Source organism: Bactrocera dorsalis, unplaced genomic scaffold, assembly GCF_023373825.1.
Source record: "Bactrocera dorsalis isolate Fly_Bdor unplaced genomic scaffold, ASM2337382v1 BdCtg338, whole genome shotgun sequence".
NCBI classification, from domain to species: domain Eukaryota; kingdom Metazoa; phylum Arthropoda; class Insecta; order Diptera; family Tephritidae; genus Bactrocera; species Bactrocera dorsalis.
In genome coordinates, this window is record NW_026038389.1 from 1 (window position 1) to 25000 (window position 25000).

A 25000-nucleotide genomic window follows, 5' to 3' on the forward strand; every position below is an offset into this window, starting at 1 on the left:
GTGCTCAAGAGCAAAGCACAAAAATAACTTTTTAAAGTGCATTGACTGTGAACTTTGGCCGAAGAAGATTTGTTCCTGTATTTTTTTCCGTCTTAATTAGGTCTTTCAAGGCGTCGAGGCTCTGCTCAACGAACGTCTCTTCACAGAAACAGGCATCGCTTTGAGTTAAAATGTTTTTTCAAGCCTTTTCGCTCTTAGCAAATTCTCACCTTCACTCTTTCTCTGGTCACACTAGCGGGTATCAGTTTAAAGAACTTCAAAGACAAAGAGTTTATGGGCACAATGTGTTCTAGGCTAAGTGGCCGCTGAACTTTAATTATCATAAGTATATAGTGTGGATCATACATTTCGAGACTCCAATCGGTCACTTCAGCATTTAACAGTTGTATTTTAATGTCGAAAGACCTCTCTAAATAAAAATAAAAATCTGAGTTGAAGTCTCTTCGAACCCTTTATACTATTCGGAGCTACTTTAGATGACAATCTGCTGCGCAATCCACTGCCTTGAAAATTAATTTATGAGATCAGACTTCTACAACCCAAAACGTTATTTATATGCAATATTTCTTTTTTTCGCATGGAAGTATATATTGTATATAATTATGTATTGATTAACAAACATTAACTTTTTGCATATATTTAAGATGAGAACGTCACATGATCCGTTGCTCTGCGTTGACATCAAGATACAGTTGCTGCATAATAATTACAAAATCGTGTTTTCATCTCAAGTGGATTGTTGTCAACTTGTGTGAATTCATTAGCGTTCACCACTTTGTAACCCTGACCATGAATTATACAGAAGTTAAGGTTAAATACAGCAAAGAGTAATCAAATCACAATTTGCTGTTATTTTACAGGTGTGTTGAATGAAATTTAAACCGTTTTTGGTAATGCCATAAATTCGTCTGGCTAAATTAAAGATGTAAATAGAATAAAATTAGTCGAAAATACATTTTTTTTATAATAAAATAATGACGTTCTAATCGGTTGTATTGGAATACAAATTTTATACATCACAGTTGTGTTTCTACGTCTCAAAAGGTTATGCTGAGTGTTAGTGGTATTGGAAAGGAATCGTCCACTATGAGCTGCTCCAACCTGATCGAACGATTGTTGTACATTTTGTGCCAACAACTGATGAGATTGAAGTAAGCAATCGAAAAAAACGGCCAGAACTGATCAACAGAGAGGGCTTCATCTTCCAATAAGACAACGCTAGACCACACGCATCTATAAGACTCGGAAAAAATGGAGAGAGCTTGGCTGGGCAATTTTGATGCATCCAACATATAGCCCTGACCTTGCACCATCAGACTCCCTTTTGTTTCGGTCAATGCAGAACTCCCTTAATGGAGTAAAGTTGGCTTCAAGAAAAGCCTGTGAAAATTACTTATCGCATTTTTTTGCCGAGAAACCAGAAAAGTGTTAAACTGATGTAAAGAGAGTCTATAGACTATTTTGTCATAATTACATACATTAAAAATATTCACCCTCTTCGGGGCAATATTGGAGATTTGTAGACTTACAAAAGGTATTTAGATTCACTAAATTTGTCAGGACGTGATCAGGAGCTCAAAACAAACAATTAAGGAAAGATAGTTATTAATTTTCATGCTTTCATTATGATACTACAATTCCAAGACTGTGATATGAAAAAAAATTGTTCACTTTAGTCAACTAAAAGTTAAAAACCTTAAGCTTTCATGGACACGTACGAAAATCATCGATTCAAGCTGGGGGTACAAACCGAATCGATAATTATGTTAATAATAATAATTTTCCTAAATAAATTGGTACAATCTATTTTTATGTTCGCGTGGAATTTGATCGATCTCCATATGTCAATTAGTGAGTAACTTATTTCGGTTTTTGGAAAGTGACTAAAGCGCTTCGGGATACGCCATAAGTCCAATTGGAGCCGTTAAGAGACATTCATTGCATTAGAACAGGAGCCTATTTTGAAGACTAGCATATGTAAAGACGTTCACATTTTTTTTGGTCAGTCCTAGTCAAATTTGATCAGACATAAATTTTGATTTGCTATCATTGAAGCCTTCTCACACACAGGCACCATACATAAAAAAAGTTTTGAAGCCGATATGTAGGATTAAACAATTTTCTTATTGATTAATCCGGTATGCGGTATAATTTTTTTTGTTTTTAATCCAGTATTTGAGATTACAAAATAAAAAATTATTTCAACTCTTTTTTTATGTAATATTTACAACCCTGGTCAGAGCCAATGATATGTAAACCCACCATGACTCCATGACGTATAAGTAACCTGCAAGTGCAACATAGAATCTAGGACCACACGGCGAATGAGTAACGTACCTATACCTACCTATGCAAAATCTACAAATGTTATAATATATAGTCATGTTAAATGCAATCTACCATTAGATGATGAAAGTGTGGCCTCTACAGTCATTCATGCATTATAAATATTATTTAGGAAGCAATCGAGTTGAAGCTTTTGTCCCTCACTTCTTTTTAATTATTCTACAATATTAAATGGAATTATATTCTCATTAATCAATTTTATTTACTAAATATGACGTACATATGTAAGTTTATAGGTATAATTACTCCCATAATAACTTAATCAGGGGCGGATCCAAAGTAGAATTTTAGGGGGGGGAACTATATAATTTTGTACTTGATTTGAAAAATGGGTAATTTTAGACTGTAATTCTATTTTTGATACATAGTTCAACATTTATTTTATCAATACAGTGTTTTCTCTTCTCCGCCCCTGACCATGATGCACTCCATTCACCTACCCGGTTCGTGCGTGACGCTTTTCACCTAATAAAGCAACTTCCATTAATAAAGCAAATAAATTTTAGCTCCGTACTAATAACAAAGAATAATGAAAATGGAGTAATAATGACTTTTGTAGTATACAATAATAACAAATTGGCAATGACATGTCGATTCACGATTATACCTACATATGAATACAGGAATTTTCAAGACTCAAACCCTTTAACAACAAATTTGCTGTCACTACCTCAACATACTAGGCTAAAACAGAACAATAAAAGTCTATATAAGGTCCGTATAACCTTTCTTTTTAATAAATCTAAATATATATATTTAAAATAAGTTGATATGTAAACGTATGTATGTATGTGGCTGAAAAAATTCACAGAATTATTCCAAATAAGTGAATAAACTTTAACGTTTATATAATATTTCTCATAACAAATAACTAGAAGCAACAACCAGCTGACTACCGCAACAGCAAAAATATTATTGAATACAGCACATCACACACACACATTCATGAATATATTTTGAGCTTCCTTGCATTATTTCCATATTTTTATTTGCCTTGAATTGTGCACGCACCGAAAACTTTCGTCAGCCAAACAAATGCTCAGCGTGACAGCTGGTTAGCTGAACAAATACAAATAAATGGATTGATATGTGTGCACAGATTTGCAGTTATACGTGACAAGCGAATTACTTGACATATGTTAATGTCCTTATGCATAATAATTTGCTAGTACCAACAGCAGCAAAGAATATTTTCCGTTTTCGACATATTCACTTCTGTTCGTGTGCTTGTTGTTTGCGTGTATAAATTATGTTTTTATGCACCGTTATTTCTAGTGCCGAAGCATAGCGCCGCGATCTCGTGTTCAACGACCATACCCAACTAATAAGACATTGTGCCATTTTTGGCTAATGCAAACTTCCGGCTGAGGACGAGTCCTTCGCATCTACGGCTAACTTTGCTTATAAAAACTTTAACGGTATTTAATGTTGATTGCTTGTGCATGTGGGTGACTATACTGGCGGCCCTGTGAGAATTTTTTTTCCAATACAATTGGTATGTAACACTTCATATACCAAAAAAAAATCTTTCAACTGAAATCAAATATGTACAATGTACCAACTGATCAAAATTGACCCGGACTGTCAAAACTAAAATTTCCCTTCGAAAGAGGTTCCTGAGCTATTTTCCATGCACTTGTTGTAAACCTCAAATGGCATGGTTTCAGCGATTTTTTTTTTTTGGCTTCGGATCATTGTTGCAGTACCCTTTCCTGATTCTTGTAAAGTTTTGAGGTCATATTCATAAACCCACGTCTCGTCACTAATAGGATTGTCTTTGAAGAATGAAGGACCTTCAGCTACGTTGTCAAGTATCTCCCTTGCGACCTACTTTCAACAGTATTTTTTCCATAGGTTCAGGTCTCTTGGAAGGAGCCTTTTTTCATACACCTAATACCCATTAGCCAATATTTGTAGAGTCTATCCAAAAAAAGATATTGACAACACGTCGATTTTCAAGCACTGTTGCTTTAACTATTATTGTCATTAACAGAGGTCGATGAGCGGCTCGATTCAGTTTTCCCGTGCAGTTCTTATAGACCAGTCCGGGTTATATTTGGTCAGATGGTATGTCAGTTTTTTTTTTTATTATTTAACTGATTTATCATTCGAAGTGAAGACTAATGGACAATCAGAGACAAATGTATCTTTCAGTGGAAATTATTTGTGCGAAATTAGTCAATGCGCTCCTATCAAATCAAGGTTCAGGTCTAGTGGGCTCCCCACTATCAGCGAGTTTTGACTTTTACAAGTTTTAGTGATTTCAACCGGTAATTATTCACGCCTTAAAGAATCTAATTCTGCGAGACGTAAGTTCTCAAAGTAGTTAAGAAGAAGATAGAATGGAATATTTTGGATACCTTCTCCATGGTTCTCATACAATTCAAAAGAACCAGCCGGAATTGAAAAAAAAATCAATCATAATTTTATTGGTTCGAGTGCATCAGATTGCAGGATTATTAGGCATCAAAAATGATAAGATGTCCAAATTGGATCCCTGATTCAGATTTCAACTATAGAACCTAACCTAACCTAAGAAAACATAGCCTAACCCAACCAATATCGACTTCATTGATTCTTCACTGATAAAGCAGATTCCTTCAGTAATTCCTTTCAAATTATTGAGGCCTCAGCACTAGTAAACACTTTTCTCACAAATTTCTTGTACGGCAGGCTAGTAGTTATTAAAGCTGCTTCGCTGGCATATCCTTTCGGCAGCAACTAGCATAACTTGAAGTTCCGCTGTTGGTGTGTGCACTTTCGGTGGACTTTTGCGAACTTTGTTCAAATGTGTGCCACGAAAAAGTAAGCAGCGTTCGTTTAGCTTCAAATTCGCTGCATTCGTAACACAGCCGACTGGCGGCACAGTCACAGTCAGTGAGGCAGGACCAAAGGAAAAAGAATTTACAAGCACTTTACAAACGGCGTTTTCCAAAATTGTTTTTAGGAAACCGAAAAAAGAGCGCTGCACGTAAAATTTGTACATTTGTAATGTGTCTGTAATTCATTTATCAAAAGTGATGTGGAGAAAGTGAACGAAAATTTTCAATTCAAAATTACATATTACAATTATTTTGTCTCTTCGGCGTTGCAAATTCAAAATTACGCATTCAAAATAACTCGCAAATTTTTGAGCACTCGAGTAAAGGAAAATCATAATCCGGTACGAGGGAATCCGCTCGATAAAAATTAACTTTAATAAATGTGTTTGAAAAGTTGAAAAAATATAAAAACTAAATTAAGCAAATCCGCTGTTTTAAGTGAAATTCCTCCGAGCATACACGAAAACCAAAAAAATATTCACACAACCCAAGGTTGGTCAGCCCAGACACATTCAGCATGCCAGTGATCTTGAAGAAGCGCAGCAAGAAACGCATGAAGAAAATCATTTCGCATGTAAAGTTCCAGAAATTGATTGTGCCGCGGCCGGATGTGCTGCACGGCTACCTGCGGCACGAGGAGATCAATCGCTATTTGGAATATCTGAAGAATCGCTACAGTTTCGTGCAACTGCATGTGCTCGGCCTAACACACGAGCGTCGTCAATTGAAGGCAATCGAAATCGACTGGAATAGCGAGCAGAATTTGGAGGCCGTCGAACGTGAACGTACGCGACGCATGCTTTACGACAAGTCCGCAGTCACGCCACTGCCACAAAGTGTAAAGCCCGGCTCACAGGGCCGCAACACGATCTTCATAGAGGCCGGCACGCATGCGCGTGAATGGATCAGCGTAGCGGTGGCCTTGAATTGCATCTACCAGTTGACGGAGAAACATCTGCGCAATTATGAGTTGCTGCGCAAGTTGCGCTTTATCATTGTGCCCGTCACGAATCCCGACGGTTATGAGTATACGTTCGTGAAGAATCGCCGTTGGCGCAAGAATCGTCGACCCATTCGTCATAGCCGTCACATTGGTACCGATTGTAATCGCAATTATGACTTTCACTGGGAAGATGGACCCTCGAAGAGCGGTCGCAATACGTTTAAGGGTCTGAAACCGTTCTCCGAGCCGGAGACACGCGCCATGCGCAACATTCTGCGCAAACATAAGGAGAATTTATTATTCTTTTTGTCGCTGCACTCGTATGCGGAGAGCATTATGTACCCCTGGGGATATAGCAAGTGAGTTAGAGTGTTGTTGTTTTAGCGGGTACCTAGTCCCCGTTGGGATGGTAAGGATTAGCAAAGTTGTCGTCGACTTCAACTAACGGAAGGCCCAAGATACGTGCTGTCTCGACGTTTTCGGACCAAAGGGAGAGGGGTGTCAGATGAGTGGGGTTGGTAGGGCATACAAAGAAGTGGCCAGTATCATGCGGAGACTCATTGTACGCAGGATATATCGGGGTCTATTCTCGGTAGGTAGGAGATTAACTTGCTAGGGTATCCAGAACCAAGTGAGTTAGAGTGTGAATGAAGTTCATTTTCATCTTCTGAATGAAGGTCATTTTCATCTTCTGAAATTTTAATTATAATCTCCAAAGGTACAAATATTGATACTTGAAGGAAGTTGACAAAGACTACCTACTTGAACTTCTTGTTCTTTACTGACGAAGACACCGCTTAAACGATTATAGCCGACGTACTCGAACTGCTCCCATTATATTATACGCTCGATTTGATAACTTAGTTTATGAGATATGGTGCTGAAATTTCGCGCACGTTCTTCTATCTCCAAGAAGCAGTTCATTTGCCAAAACCGTCGATATCGGGCCACTACGGCATATAGTTACCATACAAGCTGAACGATGAAGCGCTGGGCTTTGTAAGGAAAACTTTTTTATTTCTCAAGATATATTCACGAAATTTGACATGGACTATTATCCAAGGCAACAGTACAATCCCTGAAGAAATTGTTCAGAACCGACAGCTATAGCATATAGCTGCCAAACAAATTGATCCATCCGAATTACGGCCTTGCATGGCACACTTTTTTGTTTGACGAGATATCTCCACGAAATGAAGTATTTTCCAAGGCAATGCTACAATCTCCGAATATATTGTTCGGTTCGGACCAATATAGCATATAGCTGCCATACAAACTGACCGATCTAAATCAATTATATCCCTTATTATAGCGTCAGCAGAAACGATCTCAACTTTTTTTATTTTTAAACAACCCTGTTTCGAAACAACTATACCTATAGCATATTTTTCATAAAGTAGTGGAGAATTGCAAGTCATTTCTTCTAATGAAAAAAATGCTATTTTTTCGAAAAAAAAAATTTATCGGACTTTAAGTTGTTCCGCTTTTTCCTATGCAATACCGTAAAAAATAACATTTTAAACCCCCCTTGCAGAGACCTACCCGAGACATGGCAGAAATTGGAAAAACTAGCGCTAGCGGGTCGCAATGCCATAAAGGCCTACAATGGCCGAAGTTATCGCGTCGGCAGCATAGCAAAGTTTGTTCTTAACAAAAAAAAATTGAAATCTTTTTATGATATTTTTATGTCACTCTTAGATTAACGAAACGCCGCATATCCGGCTCGATTGTGGACTACGTTTTCGGCGTAATAAACGCGCCATTGGCGTTGGTTATGGAATTGCCATCGCAAGCTTTGGGTTTTCAGCCGCCAGCAGAGTCAATTAGCCCGATTGGGCACGAGAGTTGGTTCGGCATACGTGAGATGTGCAAAATGGCGTATGACATAGAGGCGCCCTTTTTGAAATTGGAGGCGACGTTATTGGCGAAGGCGCTGACTAACGCTAGACAACCGTTGCAAGAAGCCGACGCAGCGTCGAATAAACAACCGCTCTACAGAGCGCTGATGCCCGCCATCAAAGCTGAACAAGTGCTGAAGAACACGCAAGTGCCTGTAAAGGGTTGAATACACTCATACATACAAATTTATAGATTTATCATATTTACGAATTTCTTCTCAAATTTATAATGCAATTTCGATTATGTAATAAGTAAAAAAATATTTGTGGCATTTCAAGTTGTCTTTTTTTATTTATTTACTAATACCCATAAGTAACTAATATACTACACTTGCATACATATAGCATTAGGGCGTTCGTTATTTCCCCCAAGCTGATTTTTGTGCGCTGAAAAGTTGTATTAAGTTGCCGTGATGCTTGTAATACCCAGAAGGAAACAACGGATACCCTATGAGCTATCTGTCAGTATATACCCAAATTGTTTTCTCAGTTGTCTCAGATATCGGACACTAGAGCATATAGTTGCCATACAATCTGATCCATCCAAATTAAGTCCCTCTATGGAAAACTTTTTTATTTTACAAGATATCTTCACGAAATTTTGCACAGATGATTACCCAAGGTATCGCTATAATCTCTGAAAGAATTGTTCAGATTGGATCACTATATCATATAGCCGCCATACAAACTGATTGAACAAAATCAAGTTAAAAATCATTTTACACCCTTTTATGCTATAATAAATGTACCTGTGTATGGTATTATAACTTCGGTGCAGTCGACGTTAACATTTTTTCTTGTTTTCAAATTAAACTCTAATTTTTTTGCCTTACCCGCAATATGCGATTTTTTGTTCCTTTGCAATAAATTGCTTATCTCCAAAACAAATAAACCTACAACTTTGAAAAAATTATATTCTAAAGCAAAATTCTCCGGTCTAAAGAAAAGTCTTAATAAGTAATTTCATAAAACCATGCGTTTGAAAGTTATATGCAATCAAAGTTAGACCTTCATTTATTCATTCATGAAAGTGCCTTGCAAATTCTGTGTTACTCATACGACATGGTGTACTCAAACTTCAATGACAGTCAGCCTAATTTATATGTAAGCCTTGTATATTTGTTTGAGATTAATGCAATTCTATTATTTGCTATAAATTGTGCTCGCTGAAATATTTCGTGTGAAAAATTGTAATAAAATCGCGACTGCTTCACAAACATTTCCGCATTTTTGATTTGCTTTAATAAATAATACATGCTTTTGTTGTTGTCGATATTGTTGCACGTTGGCGCAGACTGAAAAATTTGTCAATTTCGAAACGCGCAGATTTCTTTTTATTTATAAAGTATACTTAATGGTTCAATGCTTGAAGAATATAACGAAAATAAATCCATTGAATAGTGAAAATAAAAAAGTGAAGGTAAAAATTTCAAAATTACAAGTACAATGAAGGGGTTGAGATACTGTTGTACATAGGGTGGTGTTTTAATGTGTTATACGCCAAAGTAATTGGGTTCGTTTGTTGTATTAAAAACATATGTTTATGGATATATAATCGGTGTAATGTAGCGCTACAACATTCACCGTTCCAACGTTATTTGCAACGTACTATTTTAGAATTATAACTAGCATATTTTATTCAGCATTATCGTCTGTTGCTGTGGGGCTTCTTGGGGCGGCATATTTTAAACGCAATTTCTCGTATGTTTTGCGATCCTAAAATGGAGTGGAATTAATAAATTTCAGACGATTTTCATGCGTTTACTAGAACTTAGCAGCAACTCACCTGCGCGCTAACTGAAGGTCGTATGAGTTTTAGGGCGAGATCAAAGTGCGACTTGCGTACGCGCAAATCCGTCGAGTCCGGATTTTGTATGGACTCTTTCAAGGCCAACATGGCAGATTGCCGCACCAGACCAGCCAAGTCGGCGCCGGTATAGCCGTCTGTGGACTCCGCGATGACTGTGAAGTCGACATCGTCCGCCAATTCGGGTCTTGTGCGTTGCTGTAAGGCAAAAAAAAAATAATGAATTAATTAAAAAAATTTCAAAATTGTAAAAAAATGTAAAAAAAAAAAAAATAAAATTAATATAAAATTAAAAAATGTAAAAAAAGAAATTCAAAAATTTAAAAATGTAAAAAAAAAGTTAATTTAAAAATGTAAAACAAAAATCAAATTTAATAAAATATATACATATGTACAAAACAATTAAAAAAAATTTAAATACAAACGAAATTGAAAAAAATTTATAATTATAAAAATATAACAGAGAATGTAAAAAATATATAAAATAATATATAAAAAAGTGAAAAAAATTAAAAAAAAAAATATTTAAAAAAATTTAGAAAATAATTTAAAAAAATTAAAAATAAATTAAAAAAATAAACAAATTTAAAATTTTAACTAAAAAAAAATTACAAAAAAAAAATTAAAAAATAAGGACAATAAATTAACGAAAATACATTTTTTTTACTTATAACTGTATATGTTTATAGTAAATGTCTCTCACCTTCGTGGTAGCCTCTAGTATAGCGACGCGCTCCTCTTTTTGCGGCAGTCCTACATAAAGTATGGTATCCAAACGTCCGGGACGCAGTATAGCCGGATCGATTATGTCCGGCCGATTACTGGCGGCCAAAATGTACACTCCCTTACGATCCTCCACACCATCCATTTCGGTAAGCAATTGGTTGACGACACGCGTACCGGAACCGCCTTCATTCGTATCGGAACGCTTCGGGCACAGCGAATCGAATTCGTCGAAGAAGATGACACAGGGTGCCGAGTTACGCGCACGCTGGAAACAAGAGCGCACGGCACGCTCACTTTCGCCCACATACTAAAAATTAAAAAAGCAATATATTGAAGTGATAACGGTTTGTTGCTTGAAGCACAAATTTGTACACACCATATTCATTAGCTCCGGTCCCTTCACCGATATGAAATTAATGCCCGCCTCATTGGCAATGGCTTTGGCAAGTAAGGTTTTACCGCAACCCGGCGGTCCACAAAGCAACACCCCTGACGGCGCCGTCAAACCGAGTGTGACCAATTTTTCCGGGAATTTCACCGGCGCCAAGACGGCCAATTGCAATTCTTCGCGTATATCTTGTAATGAGCCGACATCGGCCCACGTTACATCTGGTACTGTTATGAAGCCTTCACGCTTCGAAGATGGCTGCACGACTTTGACTGCCTCCATGAAATCTTCAATGGTGATGCAGAATTCCGATGCGCATGTCAAATCCGTTGGCGGATTGTCGAGCCAATTAAGTAGCTCCAACAGTGATGGTTCCGATAGATTGGGTGCATCTGTTGTGTTCGATGAGGGCTTGCTGGACTCACCTGTTTTAGCGTCATCAGTGGTTGCGGCGACCACTTCCGTTGATTTCACGCTACTGTCGGCAATTTGTACATTTGTTGCATTGTTGCTTGATTCGGCTTTGGCTGCATCCTCACCCTCCACATCGACGTCCATTGCCTCAGCGTCTTTCTTTTCCGTAGTCGTTGCTTCTACTGTTTCGGCGCCATTTGTCTGGCCTTCCGCTTTTTCCTCAGCATTTTCCGAGTCCGCTTTTTCTACGCTGCTGGCTGCGGTAGTTTGTGCTCCTTCTGCTTTTTGTTCATCATCTGCTTTCGCATTTGCGTCAATTGATGCCTCGTCTTTACCATTTTTGTCTTGTTCAGCTGGTTTGTTACTAGCATCGGTGCTTTCATCAGCTTCATCGTCCAAATCCACTATGGTTATGTTGCGTTGTGATTCCACCTGGAATGCGCGTATACATTCTGAGCACCTGTTGGTAAAAATTTTAAATGAAAAAAGTGGATTGCTTTCAAACTTGTAAACTTACTTCCGCTTGACTGCAATTGTTGCAGCTCGCGACACAAGCGCCAGCAGATCAGCACCCACATAACCCGGGGTTAGCTCTGCTATTTTATCGAAATCACAATTCGAATCAATCAAGAGTCCATAGCAAATTATTGTCAATATGTCTTTGCGATCCTTGCGCGTTGGTATGCCTATAGCAACCTCATGGTCGAAACGTCCAACACGTCGTAAAGCCGGATCCAACACATCTGGTCGCGTGGTTGCGCCAATCACCAGAACGCTTTGTCCATCTTCTGTTAACTTTAAATTGTCCAAGCTGCTAATCAATTGTGACACAATGCGACGTTCCATATCTTTTTGTGCCATTGAACGGTTCGAAGAGATTGCATCGATTTCATCAATAAACAAAACGCTAGGTGCATACATGGTCGCCTGCTCGAATACATCCCGTATACGTTCTTCCGACTCACCGGAGACGCCGGCAATTAACTCAGTAGCCGCAACTTCGATTAACGGCAAGTTTAGTTGCTGAATTTTTTTTTTAGATTAAATCAAAAAATATTGTACGCCAAGTATTAAATTATTAAGAAGGTATATATTGCTTGTATATCTGTACTTACCCCTGCAATCGCATGCGCCAACAGGGTTTTACCACATCCAGGTGGCCCATGTAATAGTAGTCCACGTGGTGGCATTAAGCCCAAAACGAAATAAATATCCGGTGATTTTATATGCATTAAAAGTTCACAAAGTTCCTTCAGTGTTTTTTCCATACCACCGATATCTTGGAAAGTTTCGCGAGACTTGCGCAAAACAACTTCTTTCTTGAACTTGCGTTGACGCAGTTGATTAATTTGACTTGATGCTGTTGTTGGAAATGCCCCAGAAGCGGCATCATTACTTTGTTGATAAACCGATAAACGATTTGAACGCTGCATTTGTTGTTGTTGCAGTTGCTGACGCATATGTTGCTGCTGCTGCTCATTGTCTCGCCTATCGTTCCTTTCTATTGATAGGAAGGGTATATTCGTATTGAACTTGGAATATTCGAAAGTTATGCCTCCATTCGACGCCAACTTACGCTTTTTATGCGGCTGTTGTGGTTGCTCCGTCGATTCGGGAAATTCGTGACGCTTCTGTGCACCAAGCGTGACAGATACGCCACTAGTGGAATCAGTCGTGGCTGAATTTGATGAGCCCTTGGACGATGACTCTTGTGGTACATTGCTCTTAGTGAGTATAACACCGGAAAATGATTTTGTTGTACTTGTTGCATTCTGGGCTACTGTTCGAAAAATAAAATTGTCCGATATTAAAAATTATTATGCGCCCACTTGACATTTATTAGCATTAACTTACTACCATCCGAAGTTTTGCCATTTGTACAAGTATCATCCGCGCTATCATCATCGCTGCTTATATCAATCGCTTCACCAGCAGATTGTTTAGTTGTTGTTTGTTTCGATGCATTTGTCTTTGGTTTTTGATAAAGATTATTCATCAAATTGTTCATCAGATTACTAGACACCGAATCCTGAAAAAAGGAAAGGTTAGAAATTGGGCTTAAATATTATAAAAAAAAAATTAACAAACTTACATCCATAACTTCCAAATCCGAACCATCCGAATCATCTCCACTTGACGGCTGACTTTCCAAACCATAACTGTGCGAAACAATGCGATAAGCTGAAAGAGACAATAAAAAGTCAAATCAAAAACGCAAAATAATAAACGATTAGCAAATGTGATTTTTTTACCACTCGTACATACACATTTATGGAAACATATTTAACTCACCTTGCTCAACAAGCGCACGAAAGGGGGCTTGTTTGCGACGTGTATACTCGGGATAACGCTCCATCAACTGCCTTGTCATTACACTTACATCCAAAAACTTTTTGTCCACATTTTCTTCTAAATACTGGAAAAAATTTATCACCGATTCATTAATCCGGCATATAAACATGCAGTCATATCGGTAGCACCAATTCAAAGTTTAAAGCCTCATACACATAACCTCAACATATGTTCAAAATCAGCCAGTCGAGCTTAATTATTAATGTATATTTACCTGCTTAACACGATTAATTATTAGAGGATCATGCAATAGTGGCTTATTTTTCTTCATTTTCTATTTGTTTTAACAAGGTTGAGCAGCTATAAAAATGAACAAACTCAGAAAATCGCGACGCCCGCTACTAGCGCATTAACCGAACGTCGTTGCCAACTCTTAATAAAAATTAATCACAGCATGCCAGATATACCGGTAACAATTGTTTAACTTTGAACTAGATAATAATTGACTTTGAAAACTCATATATTTAGCAATATACCTAAAACTAATTTATAGCGTTTTTTTTATTAACAGGCAAGCCCTTGACTAGAAATATTAAACTAGTTCTAAAATATTGCAATTGTTTTCTACAAGCAGTTAAAATTTTCATCAGTATGGCATTGACATTGCGATCGAAATTATCGATTACAACTTTTTACTCATTAAGGCATAGGCTAGACTTTACGAATTTAGCTGCATTCAAAAATTTACGACACATAATTTTCATACAAATTTCCTTCTCACTCTTAATTATTATGGTGAAATCATTTAATTCCATTTAAATAAAAACAACTGTACAAGGGAAAAAAAAAATTAAAAAAGAAAATTGTTCATATTGATGCTCAGTTAATATTTTTGAAATAAATATATATTGAATTATACACTTTTCGCAAGTTATATACTTGTTTGAATCTCAGCGGAAATTTTTTGATTGTTTGTGTGTTTTTAAATCGAATCTTAATTCTTGAGGGGTATATAAGAATTGATACTCATAAGTTATCGATAGCTTTCAATAATAATTATTAGCGTTGCACATCTCTATTTGTTCATTCAAAGTAGAAATAGAAACAAACATTTGTTTAAAGGAAACACCTAACTTGTTACGGGTTCAACTTTAAAAACTTCTAACTAACGTGTGAAATTTCAAAATGGGAGGATGTCGTTGTTCATTCCGCCGGTGCCCTGTGGGGACGTCTCAAAATCCCGGCATGCATTTCTTCCATTTTCCAATAAAGCACAAAGAGCGCTACCGACGTTGGTTGAAATTAGCCAACACAATGCACTTCCTTGACTCAAACAAGGCCTACCAAATGAACCGCGTTATTTGTGCCAGACACTTTCGTGATGAATGCTTTAAAAACTATAAACGGGACGGCCTAAATAAGGGCGCTGAGCCAACACTAATGCGCTTAAATGACGAAATGGCTTTGGATTATTCGCACGAGGAGGAGAATGGTGGACCCGAATTGATCAAATTACCACAGTGTACACTAAAACATTTAATTCCACCGGAAGGGTATGTGTTTGCCTTCTCCTTTCATGACAATTTCATTGTTAGTGAATATTTAAAGGAAAATAATATTGTATTAGGAACTACAACTGAAGCTAGGCAATTACTTATTGAAAAGAGGACTAGAGAAAACCATGATATAAGCTTTGAGGATTGTAGTAGCGCGAAGAAAATTAAAATTTTAAACTCCACCGCTATCAACTTACCTTCCAAAACAAGTGACTCAATACCAGCTGATACAATTATTAACATAAAAATCGATCAAGGCACCTCAGCGTTGGATTTGCCACTGGATACCGAAGTAAATTTCGAATCTGAAGCGGCAGGCGAGGATGTATCAATAGAATCAGAAGAAGAAGAAGGGGAATATGATTTCATCCAGATTGAAAATTTTATAAATGAGAATTCAGATGAACTAGAAAGTGATAATATATTCAATCAGCAAAAATGTGATGAACTCTCTAAAGAACTGCAAGATAAAGATGAGAAATATGTTAAGAAAACAGAGGAATTGTTAGCACGAATTCGGGAGCTGGAGAAAGAGCTCGGGCAATCAAAAGAAGAGTTAAAGAAAAAAACCACAATTTTAAGTAGAACAGAAATTGAGCTAGACAAAGCCACCACCGCGTACCAAAATCTGTTGGAAAACTATGAAGAAATGGAAAATAAATATAAAAATGAGTTGGAGATCAACAAAGATACTTCGATGGAAAACCGACGCCTGCAGCAAGAAAATGCCCGTTTAAGTGAAAAATGCATGGAATATGAAAAACAAAAGCAGCTAAAGCAAAAGGAATCAGTAACTACTAGTCAGGCACCGTCATCGTCAAATGGCAAAGATATTGCCATTGGCAATCGACGTTACCCTGGAGGACACAATAATATGCAAAACACGCCGTCAAAGGCACAACTATTTAATGGTATTAAAAAGTATATATCATCATCTATGCTTGCATTGCTGCGCATGGAGATGTTCGGCAGTGCGGATCGCGATTGGAAACCCGACGAGCAACGTGTGGCCATGGACTTGCTGCAGCTTGGCGATGAAGTGTATAAATACATAAATGATGAGTGGCGTTTTCGCTTACCCGCATTAGGTGAAGTCAGAGCATGGCTTGCAGACACTACGAATTCAATACATGATGAAGAGGATCTATAATTTTTAATTAATTTTTATTATTGATGCTATACAAGAGATTAAATTTTTTATAAACTATAAAATTGAAATATTCATTGACGAAATATTAGTTCTAAAATGTTGTTACATTATCGGGCAAGCTTGTTGCTACTGGACTATCCAAATTACAAATAATTGACGTGCTCTGTAATAAATAAATATTTATTGTTATTTAAGAAAAACATATGATGACGTAATAAGATATCTATTAGGATTAAATACGTACAAAAATATTATTTACAAAATAATGATTATGAATTTTAAATGCATTATACTATAATAAATATTTTCATATAAAATTTTACTGTGTTTTACCTGAACAAGGCATAATAAGTAACAAAACGAAGTTTGTAACAACCAGAAGGAAACATTGGAGACTATACGAAATGTAAGTATATATGTATATATCTGTCAATCTTGAGATATCGATCTGAAACCTTGCTCACGTTATTTTCTCCCCAAGAAGGTGCTTATTTGTCGGAACTCTCGATATCGGACAATTATAGCATATAGTTGCCATACAAACTGATCGATTTAAATCAAGTCGTTGTATGGAAACTTTTTATTTGTGAAGATATATTCACGAAATTTGGCCACAATTACAATATCCGAACAACTTTTTCAGATCGGACCACAATAGCTTATAGCTGCCATACAAATTGAACGATCAAATTTAAGTTCTTGTATGGAACCTATTTTTGTTTGTGAAGGATATTATAACTTCGGTACAATTGAGATTAACGTGTTTTCTATTATACATTATATTGTTATATCAGTTCATAAATACTTTACGTTTGTATGTATGTATACATATTTATTATTTTACGTATATACTTATATATGGTTTAAAACTTGCCTGCACTTCTGTAACGCATATATCCTGCGTCGATGCATCACATATTCGCCCCGTCGGACAGCTGCCAGTCACATCAGTGGGCTTTGTTGCACCAAAACAAAATGCAAAGGTGTTGCGGCTCGTGCAGGCGAATACTTGATTTTCGTTGCACAATCCACAACTAGATGTATCACCGCAGCTTGCCGAGGCGCCATTGCTCTGAAAGCAAATATTGGGTAAATTCGAGCAGATGAGTCCGTCAGCGCAATGAAATATCTGATCCTCTATGGGTACGGTACCTATGTATGTTTGTTAAAAAGAATTTATTCAGTAAAAAAATCACTTGTGTTTGTAAGTTTGTGCGTGCACTGTACCTCCATAGCATAGATAAAATGATGTTTCATTAATGCAAGCAGCGCTATTGCTCTGACAAACATTGCAGGCTTGGCCGCTCACATACCAAACACTTATTGAAAGGATGAAAAGCGCTTCCTTAAAAAAAGTTAAGATATTATAAGCGTAAAACAAGTATAACGGCGCCTGCTTACCAAAACTTCGCGTTTAATTTGCATTTTGTTAACGAATTTAGTTGGGAATATCTTTCGCTGATAACTTCTGCGCGACTATTCTTTAAAAGCTCTTGTTTCTATGCTTTTTATAAATTCCGCAATTCGCTAAGATTTAAGTAAATATTGTTTATGGCTTATGTATGTATGCCATATATAAATGCTGCTGGAGAATTAGTTCGAAAATTTGCTCATTTTCAAACAGCACTGGTCGGCATTGCAGCATTTTAAAGGGTTACATGGGATTCCTCGGGTAAAACGCAGCATTTTTCCAACAACTTTTTTCTCATATAAAAAATTAATATTTTATTAGAATTTTTTATTGATACAAACATACAAATTCTGAAATTTTTGAGAAAAAATATTTTAAACTCGGCCAACACGACGCCATTTTCGGTGATCTCTCGTAAAAGAGATGATCGCACGTCGGCAGGATAACTCCTAACAGGATCATCTGAAGTAAAAAAAAGTCATCACGTCGATTAGGCAGCACCTGTCTGGGCTGTTAAAAGCGGCTTAGAAATCCACAAAACGGCCATGGGTGTCGATATGTTTGCCGATGTTCTTCTCACGAATTTGACGTACAGTAAACATCTAGTTTATGATATTACCCAGACTGTACTAATCTAAAAATTGTGCGGCTAGAAAGAGTTTAAAGAGCTTGCAGTCATAAAAACAAAATTTTTATTTTTATAAAAATCAGTCGTTAAAAAATCATACATACATGTACATATGTACAACGTATTTACTGCTGGGTTTCAGACTGCTATAACAAAACCAAAACTATCAGTATTCCAGCTAACATTGGCCGAATTAAGAAACATCTCATGTTATCTTGGCTTAAAATATATAAGAAGTGAACAAATTTTGTACGAATCCATATACATAAATAAATATACATATGTATGTATATAGCATGTACAATACAGTCATAGATAAAATATCTTAAAGCAAATAATCTTGATCTTGAGCGAAAATATAGACATACATATATACATACATACATACAAACATATTCATATTTCCCTTTTTTGCTTTTGTATTTTCGAAACGTGCTGTAGAGCCGTTATAGTTGATTTCCCTTTATAACATAGATATTGTTTTAGAAATTTTTTTGGGTCTTCCACACACACATTTCTTAATGTAGGAAAGTCAGGCGTAAAGCAAAAGTGAAACCAAGTGAAAAGTGTTAATTCGAGTTCAAAAAACTTTTTGATTTCAATGTCTGCTAAATGGGTTCAACCATCTCTTTGGGCTTTTGCTACTTTCTTGCGAAGAGGCTTACGATAGTCCAATACGGCGATTATACTATTTTGCTTTAACCGAACTACTTCTCCTTCTTTATGAGTTATGAGTCCGCCGTCAGTTGCCGAAATATTGATGTGTTATAGAAATTCAAGGAACGTCTCTTTCTCATACTTTCATTATATTTCAAATGGATAAAAATGGATGAATAGTTCCTCTAGCCCACATATACCTGTACCTCATATAAATATTTTCAAACATCCGGTTAACCTTATACCTATTATTGGTCAACATATGAGGTATTTTAATGACTAAGAGTTCATCTTTTTCCGGTAACTTTATGTCTTAATGTCAAAAATTAATAAAAATCGGGGCTTAACTACTCGTAATCCCCATATACCTTCCGTTTATAGCTGTCAATATGTAGGTTAGGTTAGGTTAAATTACATGGCTGATCGAAGTTCGCACGTGGACTGCTATATGTATTGCTTTATGAAGCCATAGAAATAAGAACTGAAGGGAAATATATCAGTAGATCTCCTGCAATCTATCTTGGGTCAAAAGGCTTTTGCGACAGCGCATGTACCGATGGCCTAGCTTCTACGAAGTCCTGTCTAGTAGTAGAACACAAGAGGAAACGGGAGGACCGACCTGCTCCCATTTTACCGATAGGGGTCCTAGGGTGCCTTTCCTTGCTAGCTCATCGCTTTTGCAATATTCTGCGATTCCATTATGGCCCGGCACCCATACCGGTATTATCACAAAGACACTCGATACTATTCATAGCGAGTTGAGGCACTCCTCGAACAGTCCTGAACGCACTGTTAATGAGTTCAATGCTAATATCGACGCTCTGCTATCTGAGTGAATGCTTACTTCTCTGAAGGAGGCTGCACTCCGGAGCAGCAGATCAACGGCTACCTTATTGGCTGCAATCTCGGTTCGTAAGACACGGCAATATTCAGGAAGTCTGAAGCTGAAGTTGATAGATAGCTCTTGACAGTACAACCCTCCACCAACCTTTCCCCCAATCTTTGCCCCTCTCAACTAACAACTTCTTCCCACCCATAACTCCCTTTCGTATATAGGCAGAGAAGAAGCTGCCAGAGTTCGGTTTAGTGACTCCATAATCTAAGCGATCCTAGCGTTCAGATTTAAGAATCCAGATTCTTTGGCAGCCATACACCTACTTATGTGCGAGATGGCATTAAGTGCCATGGTTGGAGTGGACCTTAGTGCATCACACATGATATTGAGGTGGTCTTTTCTAGAGCCCTCCACCACATAAAAACGCCTTAGAACATAATTAGGTTTACCATGTTGTGCTGGATAGATTCAGAGGACCACTTTGGGTCAGAAACCCCACCATTTGCCAATGGCTCTTCTATATCAGTATAAGGCAATCGATGCCTTTTTTGCTCTCTCTTCGAAGTTCGGCTTCCATGAAAGCTTCACATCCAGTATGAGCCCTAGATATTTCACTGTATCTGCCGGTTGCAGACGGATGTCTCCTATTTGCGACAACGATGCCACTGGGATCTTCTAGTAAATAAACCCATCTTGGTTTTACTTCGGTTGATGGCGAGACCATTTCCCATTGCCAGGTCAATATGTAAGACAATGCCAAAATTTAATGCACTCACTTTAGGTCTTCTCCTGGTGTATATTTCCCTTTCATATCTAATATTAAATGTAGCGTCTTTGGTTGAGCTTATGTCACTTATACCCCATTTCAGGAAAGCAACAGCTAAAAATTCCCTTAACCAGATCATTATGTGTATCCAAGTACGTTTACGATTTTATGTAAAGCTTCACAATAGAATTTATTCTTCAGAGTCCTCAGTGTCTCACACAATCCTTATATACTTACTTTAGCTAAAGATGCGTTAATAAAGAATATGAATTGCATTTTTCCAATTTAGCTTTATTTGTATATATATATGTACATAGGTATGCATGAGTGTACAAGCTATTTATTAAAAGTGTATTTACTAAAAAATTATCTATGCGTTCAAAAAATCAGATTGGCTTGTTCACTTTATAATCATCTCTTTGATAAATCATTGTGGGCACTGTACACCAGTAATGCATTTATTCTGCGCAACGCTGTAGAACAGACCGGCTTTACACTGCAGAACCATTGATATGTAGGAGGTGCCATCACGTTGACAATATATATATCTAAGGAAGACAAGAAATCGAAATCATGTGAAACAAATATCTACATACATACATGTATCTATACATAAATATACTTAAGTTTAAATTTTTACGGATTTTTCCGCGTATAGTTTTCTGTGCATGTCGATTATTTCCAGTAAAACACCATAAAAAGAAAATTGTTTATCTAGAACTACCTGGATATGGCGGAAACATTGGATTTTTTTAAGAGTGGGATACTTGTCCACACACTTATTATAAGGATTATTCACAAGTAAGTAAGTACCACAATTGTAACGGGGTTTTCAATACTAACGCGACAAAAGTAGACCGATAGAGACAGCAAACGACGCCATATTTTTTCCCCGCTCTTTTGAAATTTCTCTTCAGTAAGGTTTGCCATTTCATCATTGAAAGATATAAGATCCAAAAACGAGTTAAAACTATTAAAATTTACTACCGAAATTCGGAGTCAGTAGTCTCAACTTTAAAAGCTCTACGTCCAATTTAGGGTCATCGTAATCGTCCTGTCATATCAACAATTGAGCGTCTAGTGAAAATTTTGAATCCACAGTACAAAATGTTCCGGTGCCAGTGAGACAAAGGAGTGCCCGCAGTGTCGAGAATATTGCTGCCGCTAACGCATCAATTGAGGAAGACCCAAATCAAGCCGTCGTTCACAAGCGTTGAGCATCTCTTTGACGTCGTTGTAACGAATTTTGCGGAAAGATCTTAACCGACATCCTTACAAGATCAATGTGACGCAAGAACTGAAGCCGCTTGACCACCCGAATCGTCGTATGTTCGCGAATTGGGCTGAGAAACAACTTGCAAATGCTCCGGATTTTCATCGAAAGATCATCTTCAGCAAATATGCAAAATATGCCTTATTGGTCAGGCAGAAATCCACACGTACTTCACAAAGTCACCATTGCATCCCGATGAAATTACGGTTTGGTGCGGTTTATGGGCCAGCGGCGTCAAACGACCGTACCTGTACTTCTTCCGTAATGATCAAGACCGGCACGTTACTGTGAATGGGAATCGCTACCGCTCAATGGTAACCGAATATTTTTGGCCCAAATTGGATGATATGGACTTGGACAATATGTGGTTCCAACAGGACGGCGCCACAAGCCACACAGCGAATGTCACAATCGATTTATTGAAAACCAAGTTTGGTGAACTTCGTACGAATGTCGAACGAACGAATTGCAGCAGTATCGGCCAATTTATGCTTGAAAACACTCGAAAACTGGATTAAGCGTCTGGACTTCCGCAAGCGTGCCCATGGTGGCCATGAAAACAAATCGAGTTCCACACCTAATGACATCGAATGTACTTTCACAGGAATAAAGAATTAGCGCTCTTATTGAAAAACCCGTTACTACTCTTGTCTTGACAGTCTGTCTGTCGAAATACACGTATACTAGTTCCTCAGCTTGTGAGATATCGATCTAAATTTCGCACACGTCTTTTTCTCCTCAAGAAGCTGCTTATTTATCGGAATTGCCTATATCTTCCACTTGTATGGAAACCCTTTTTATTTGTCAAGATATCTTTAGGCAATTTTACATAGACCATTATCCAAGGTAACTTCGGTCCCAGAAGAAACTTTCCAGATTGGCTAACTAGAGCATATAGCTGCAATTTTTTTATGGTACATCAAAAACAATCTTCACAAAATTTGTCTTAGATTGTTCTACAGAGCAAAGCAACAGAGTCTCAAGATCGTACCACTGTAGCATATAGCTTTCATTTAAACCGTTCAAAGTCAAGATAAGCATATTATTATATCCTTTTATGCTAAAAGAAAACTGTATTCATTATAGTAACTAGACATGCTGACCCAAACACACTGCTAAGTGTCAGTAGTGAATTTTGTCTTGTTAAACTAGTTGTCTGTTGAATCGAACGCATTTTCGTAACGATGTTTTCAAGAAAGCCGAGAGTTCACTGTGGTATGTAGATGATACTTACGATTGGCAATTGTCTGGATTTTCTATTTGGAAGTAAGATCCGGTTTTGCCCGAGCTTTCGCATAAACCCAATGCATTCACTGTTGTTGTTGATACTGTTGATGCTGTAGTGGTGGCTTGAGTTACCGCATTTTCATTTGAACATGTGGATTTCAATTCAAACTGTAAACGAAAACATAAGTTTTACAATCAATATACATATAGAAAATCATATACTAAATATATACAGATAATATTCTCAGGCAGGCAGGGGACTCATGTAGGTACACATGTATGTACCCAAAAGGAAGTAGATACTCGTCGTATTAGTTTCAGCATCAAATATATTAGAATCGGAGCAACTCTGAATGAGTGCATTTGTTTGCAGGATAATTTCACACACATACAGTTATACAACAGTTTTCTATTATTTTCCAGTTCATACTTACGTAATCCAGCACACTTTGCGGCGCACATACTTTCTTCAAGCTTAATTCAGAAACCAATTCCTCACTACATACTTGATCTGTCGGACAGGAGAGGGGACTGGTAGGTACCAACGTTGTTGAACCTCTACATATACCGAATTGCGTTGAACTTAAACAAATAAGCTGTCCATTTGTCTTGCCAGAACATGTGCTGCTACATGCTGTAGAATCTTCCTGACCTGCACAAACCGCTTTAATATTGACACCATCCGGGTACGCCTCACATATATTTTCCGAATCCGTGCAATATTTATTGTCTGGGCAAGAGTAGATTTCTTGATCAGCCGTTGCCACTGTAACGACGAATTACCGGTTAAATATGCATGGTCGGAATATAATATTTGCGTATAACTCTTAGGTACTCACATGTTGTCGCTTCATAGCATAGTTGGTAGCTGGTCTCATTTATGCATAGTGCGAAATTATCCATACAGACGCCACATTGCGACTGACTCGAAACTAATGTTGACGCCAACACCAAAAACATACAAATTGTTACTATCTGTGAAGAGAGAATATTAATGCTTACTTATTTACCGAAATAGTTTGTACAAAAGGACCAACTAATACATGAAATATTTACTTAGTTGGGATAATCGAAAGTTCTTTACGCTATCCTCATTCATTTAAGAGGAAGTGGCAATGAACAACGTTTGTACGGTTGCACCGATATCGCTTCTTTTGACCTTCATCAGAACGTGCTTGTATGGTTAAGTCATAAGTTAAGCAATAGACAAACCATATCCGATGGGAAAGCTATAACAATCGCTCTCACCAGATCACTTGTGACACTCCGCAAGGAAGCGTCTTATCCCCTTGCTTTGGGTAACCTTGATGAACGAATTATTACTTCTACTCGACAGAGAGAACTTCGCTGCATTTTGTCCAGAAATGAATCTTAACCGCCCATCCCGGCTCATAAAAAGGGTCTTTGACAACTCTGCCAACTGGGCGGAGGGTTATGCAGTAATATATAGATGAAAGCAAACTAAAAGTCAAACGGGTTGGACTGCTTGAGGGCAGTTGGGAACACAATTCCATAAGCTACACCAGATCATTCAACTCCTTGAAGGGTTGCTTGAAGCAATGGACACTATGGGGAACACCACAGGTTTTAGAACATTAGTAACGCAGAGCAATACACAAAGTTGCTTTGAGGTATTGTTGGTGGTGGACAAACCAAAAAGCTTCTACTTCTAGGCAATATAATATTGTACGGGACATCACAGGTCGGCTACCCTTAAGATCTAACCTTCTAAAAATGTAAAAGTGGTTTCGACGGAATGCAGAGCATGCGCTGAAGATGATGAGGTGCAGGAATATTATCTTTGCGAATGCACAGCCTTCAGCCGTATGAGACGGGATATATTTCATGGCTCCCAATGTTC

General features: G+C 37.5%; 5 protein-coding genes across 7 annotated transcripts; 2 read left to right on the forward strand and 3 right to left on the reverse strand.

Annotated features, from left to right (window-relative positions):
- The first annotated feature begins 5336 nt into the window (after nucleotides 1-5336).
- Nucleotides 5337-9247, forward strand: LOC105230600 (carboxypeptidase B-like). The gene is made up of 3 exons (XM_049462198.1): nucleotides 5337-6470; nucleotides 7646-7750; nucleotides 7810-9247. Exons 1-3 carry the CDS (start codon nucleotides 5686-5688, stop codon nucleotides 8174-8176), a joined length of 1257 nt encoding a protein of 418 aa, XP_049318155.1. The 5' UTR covers nucleotides 5337-5685; the 3' UTR covers nucleotides 8177-9247.
- Nucleotides 9248-9267: 20 nt separating this feature from the next.
- Nucleotides 9268-14078, reverse strand: LOC105230572 (nuclear valosin-containing protein-like). 3 transcript variants are annotated; one of them, XM_011211416.3, is made up of 11 exons: nucleotides 13911-14077; nucleotides 13637-13760; nucleotides 13437-13525; nucleotides 13199-13373; nucleotides 12921-13121; nucleotides 12460-12845; nucleotides 11862-12367; nucleotides 10919-11804; nucleotides 10520-10849; nucleotides 9796-10014; nucleotides 9268-9725 (listed from the first exon to the last, which is right to left on the reverse strand). In XM_011211416.3, the coding sequence occupies exons 1-11, from the start codon at nucleotides 13965-13967 to the stop codon at nucleotides 9645-9647; spliced, it is 3054 nt and encodes a 1017-aa protein (XP_011209718.2). In that variant the 5' UTR covers nucleotides 13968-14077; the 3' UTR covers nucleotides 9268-9644. The 3 variants fall into 3 exon arrangements, with proteins under 3 accessions (XP_011209718.2, XP_011209707.2, XP_019847710.2); XM_011211405.3 differs by having other exon boundaries at nucleotides 12921-13124; XM_019992151.3 differs by having other exon boundaries at nucleotides 12460-13121; nucleotides 13911-14078.
- A 615-nt stretch (nucleotides 14079-14693) lies between these two features.
- On the forward strand, nucleotides 14694-16598 carry LOC105230557 (uncharacterized). The gene has a single exon (XM_011211380.4). The coding sequence runs from the start codon at nucleotides 14822-14824 to the stop codon at nucleotides 16340-16342; it is 1521 nt and encodes a 506-aa protein (XP_011209682.2). The 5' UTR covers nucleotides 14694-14821; the 3' UTR covers nucleotides 16343-16598.
- Nucleotides 16340-17878, reverse strand: LOC105230565 (uncharacterized). The gene is made up of 4 exons (XM_011211392.4): nucleotides 17744-17878; nucleotides 17570-17687; nucleotides 17217-17494; nucleotides 16340-16505 (listed from the first exon to the last, which is right to left on the reverse strand). Exons 1-4 carry the CDS (start codon nucleotides 17765-17767, stop codon nucleotides 16434-16436), a joined length of 492 nt encoding a protein of 163 aa, XP_011209694.2. The 5' UTR covers nucleotides 17768-17878; the 3' UTR covers nucleotides 16340-16433.
- A 3031-nt stretch (nucleotides 17879-20909) lies between these two features.
- On the reverse strand, nucleotides 20910-24114 carry LOC105224489 (uncharacterized; the record flags this gene model as incomplete). Its single annotated transcript, XM_049462199.1, is given in 4 exon segments — nucleotides 20910-21187; nucleotides 23147-23307; nucleotides 23574-23905; nucleotides 23979-24114. Coding segments are annotated over 4 exon segments (750 nt in total), but the record flags the coding sequence as incomplete, so codon positions are not given.
- Between the last annotated feature and the right edge of the window lie 886 nt (nucleotides 24115-25000).

Excerpts from the sequence above, each read along its gene's own strand:
- LOC105230557 (XM_011211380.4), top strand. The coding sequence starts at position 14,822 with ATGGGAGGATGTCGTTGTTCATTCCGCCGGTGCCCTGTGGGGACGTCT.
- LOC105230572 (XM_019992151.3), bottom strand. The coding sequence starts at position 13,967 with ATGAAGAAAAATAAGCCACTATTGCATGATCCTCTAATAATTAATCGT. Across the intron at positions 13,526-13,636 it reads TCGTGCGCTTGTTGAGCAAG|CTTATCGCATTGTTTCGCAC; the intron begins GTGAGTTAAATA and ends TGTCTCTTTCAG. Across the intron at positions 12,368-12,459 it reads TGGCGCATGCGATTGCAGGG|CAACTAAACTTGCCGTTAAT; the intron begins GTAAGTACAGAT and ends AAAAAAATTCAG.
- LOC105230600 (XM_049462198.1), top strand. The coding sequence starts at position 5,686 with ATGCCAGTGATCTTGAAGAAGCGCAGCAAGAAACGCATGAAGAAAATC. Across the intron at positions 6,471-7,645 it reads TACCCCTGGGGATATAGCAA|AGACCTACCCGAGACATGGC; the intron begins GTGAGTTAGAGT and ends CCCCCCTTGCAG. Across the intron at positions 7,751-7,809 it reads CGCGTCGGCAGCATAGCAAA|ATTAACGAAACGCCGCATAT; the intron begins GTTTGTTCTTAA and ends TGTCACTCTTAG.
- LOC105230565 (XM_011211392.4), bottom strand. The coding sequence starts at position 17,767 with ATGCAAATTAAACGCGAAGTTTTG. Across the intron at positions 17,495-17,569 it reads ATTTTATCTATGCTATGGAG|GTACCGTACCCATAGAGGAT; the intron begins GTACAGTGCACG and ends AAACATACATAG. Across the intron at positions 16,506-17,216 it reads TATGCGTTACAGAAGTGCAG|AGCACGTCAATTATTTGTAA; the intron begins GCAAGTTTTAAA and ends TATTTATTACAG.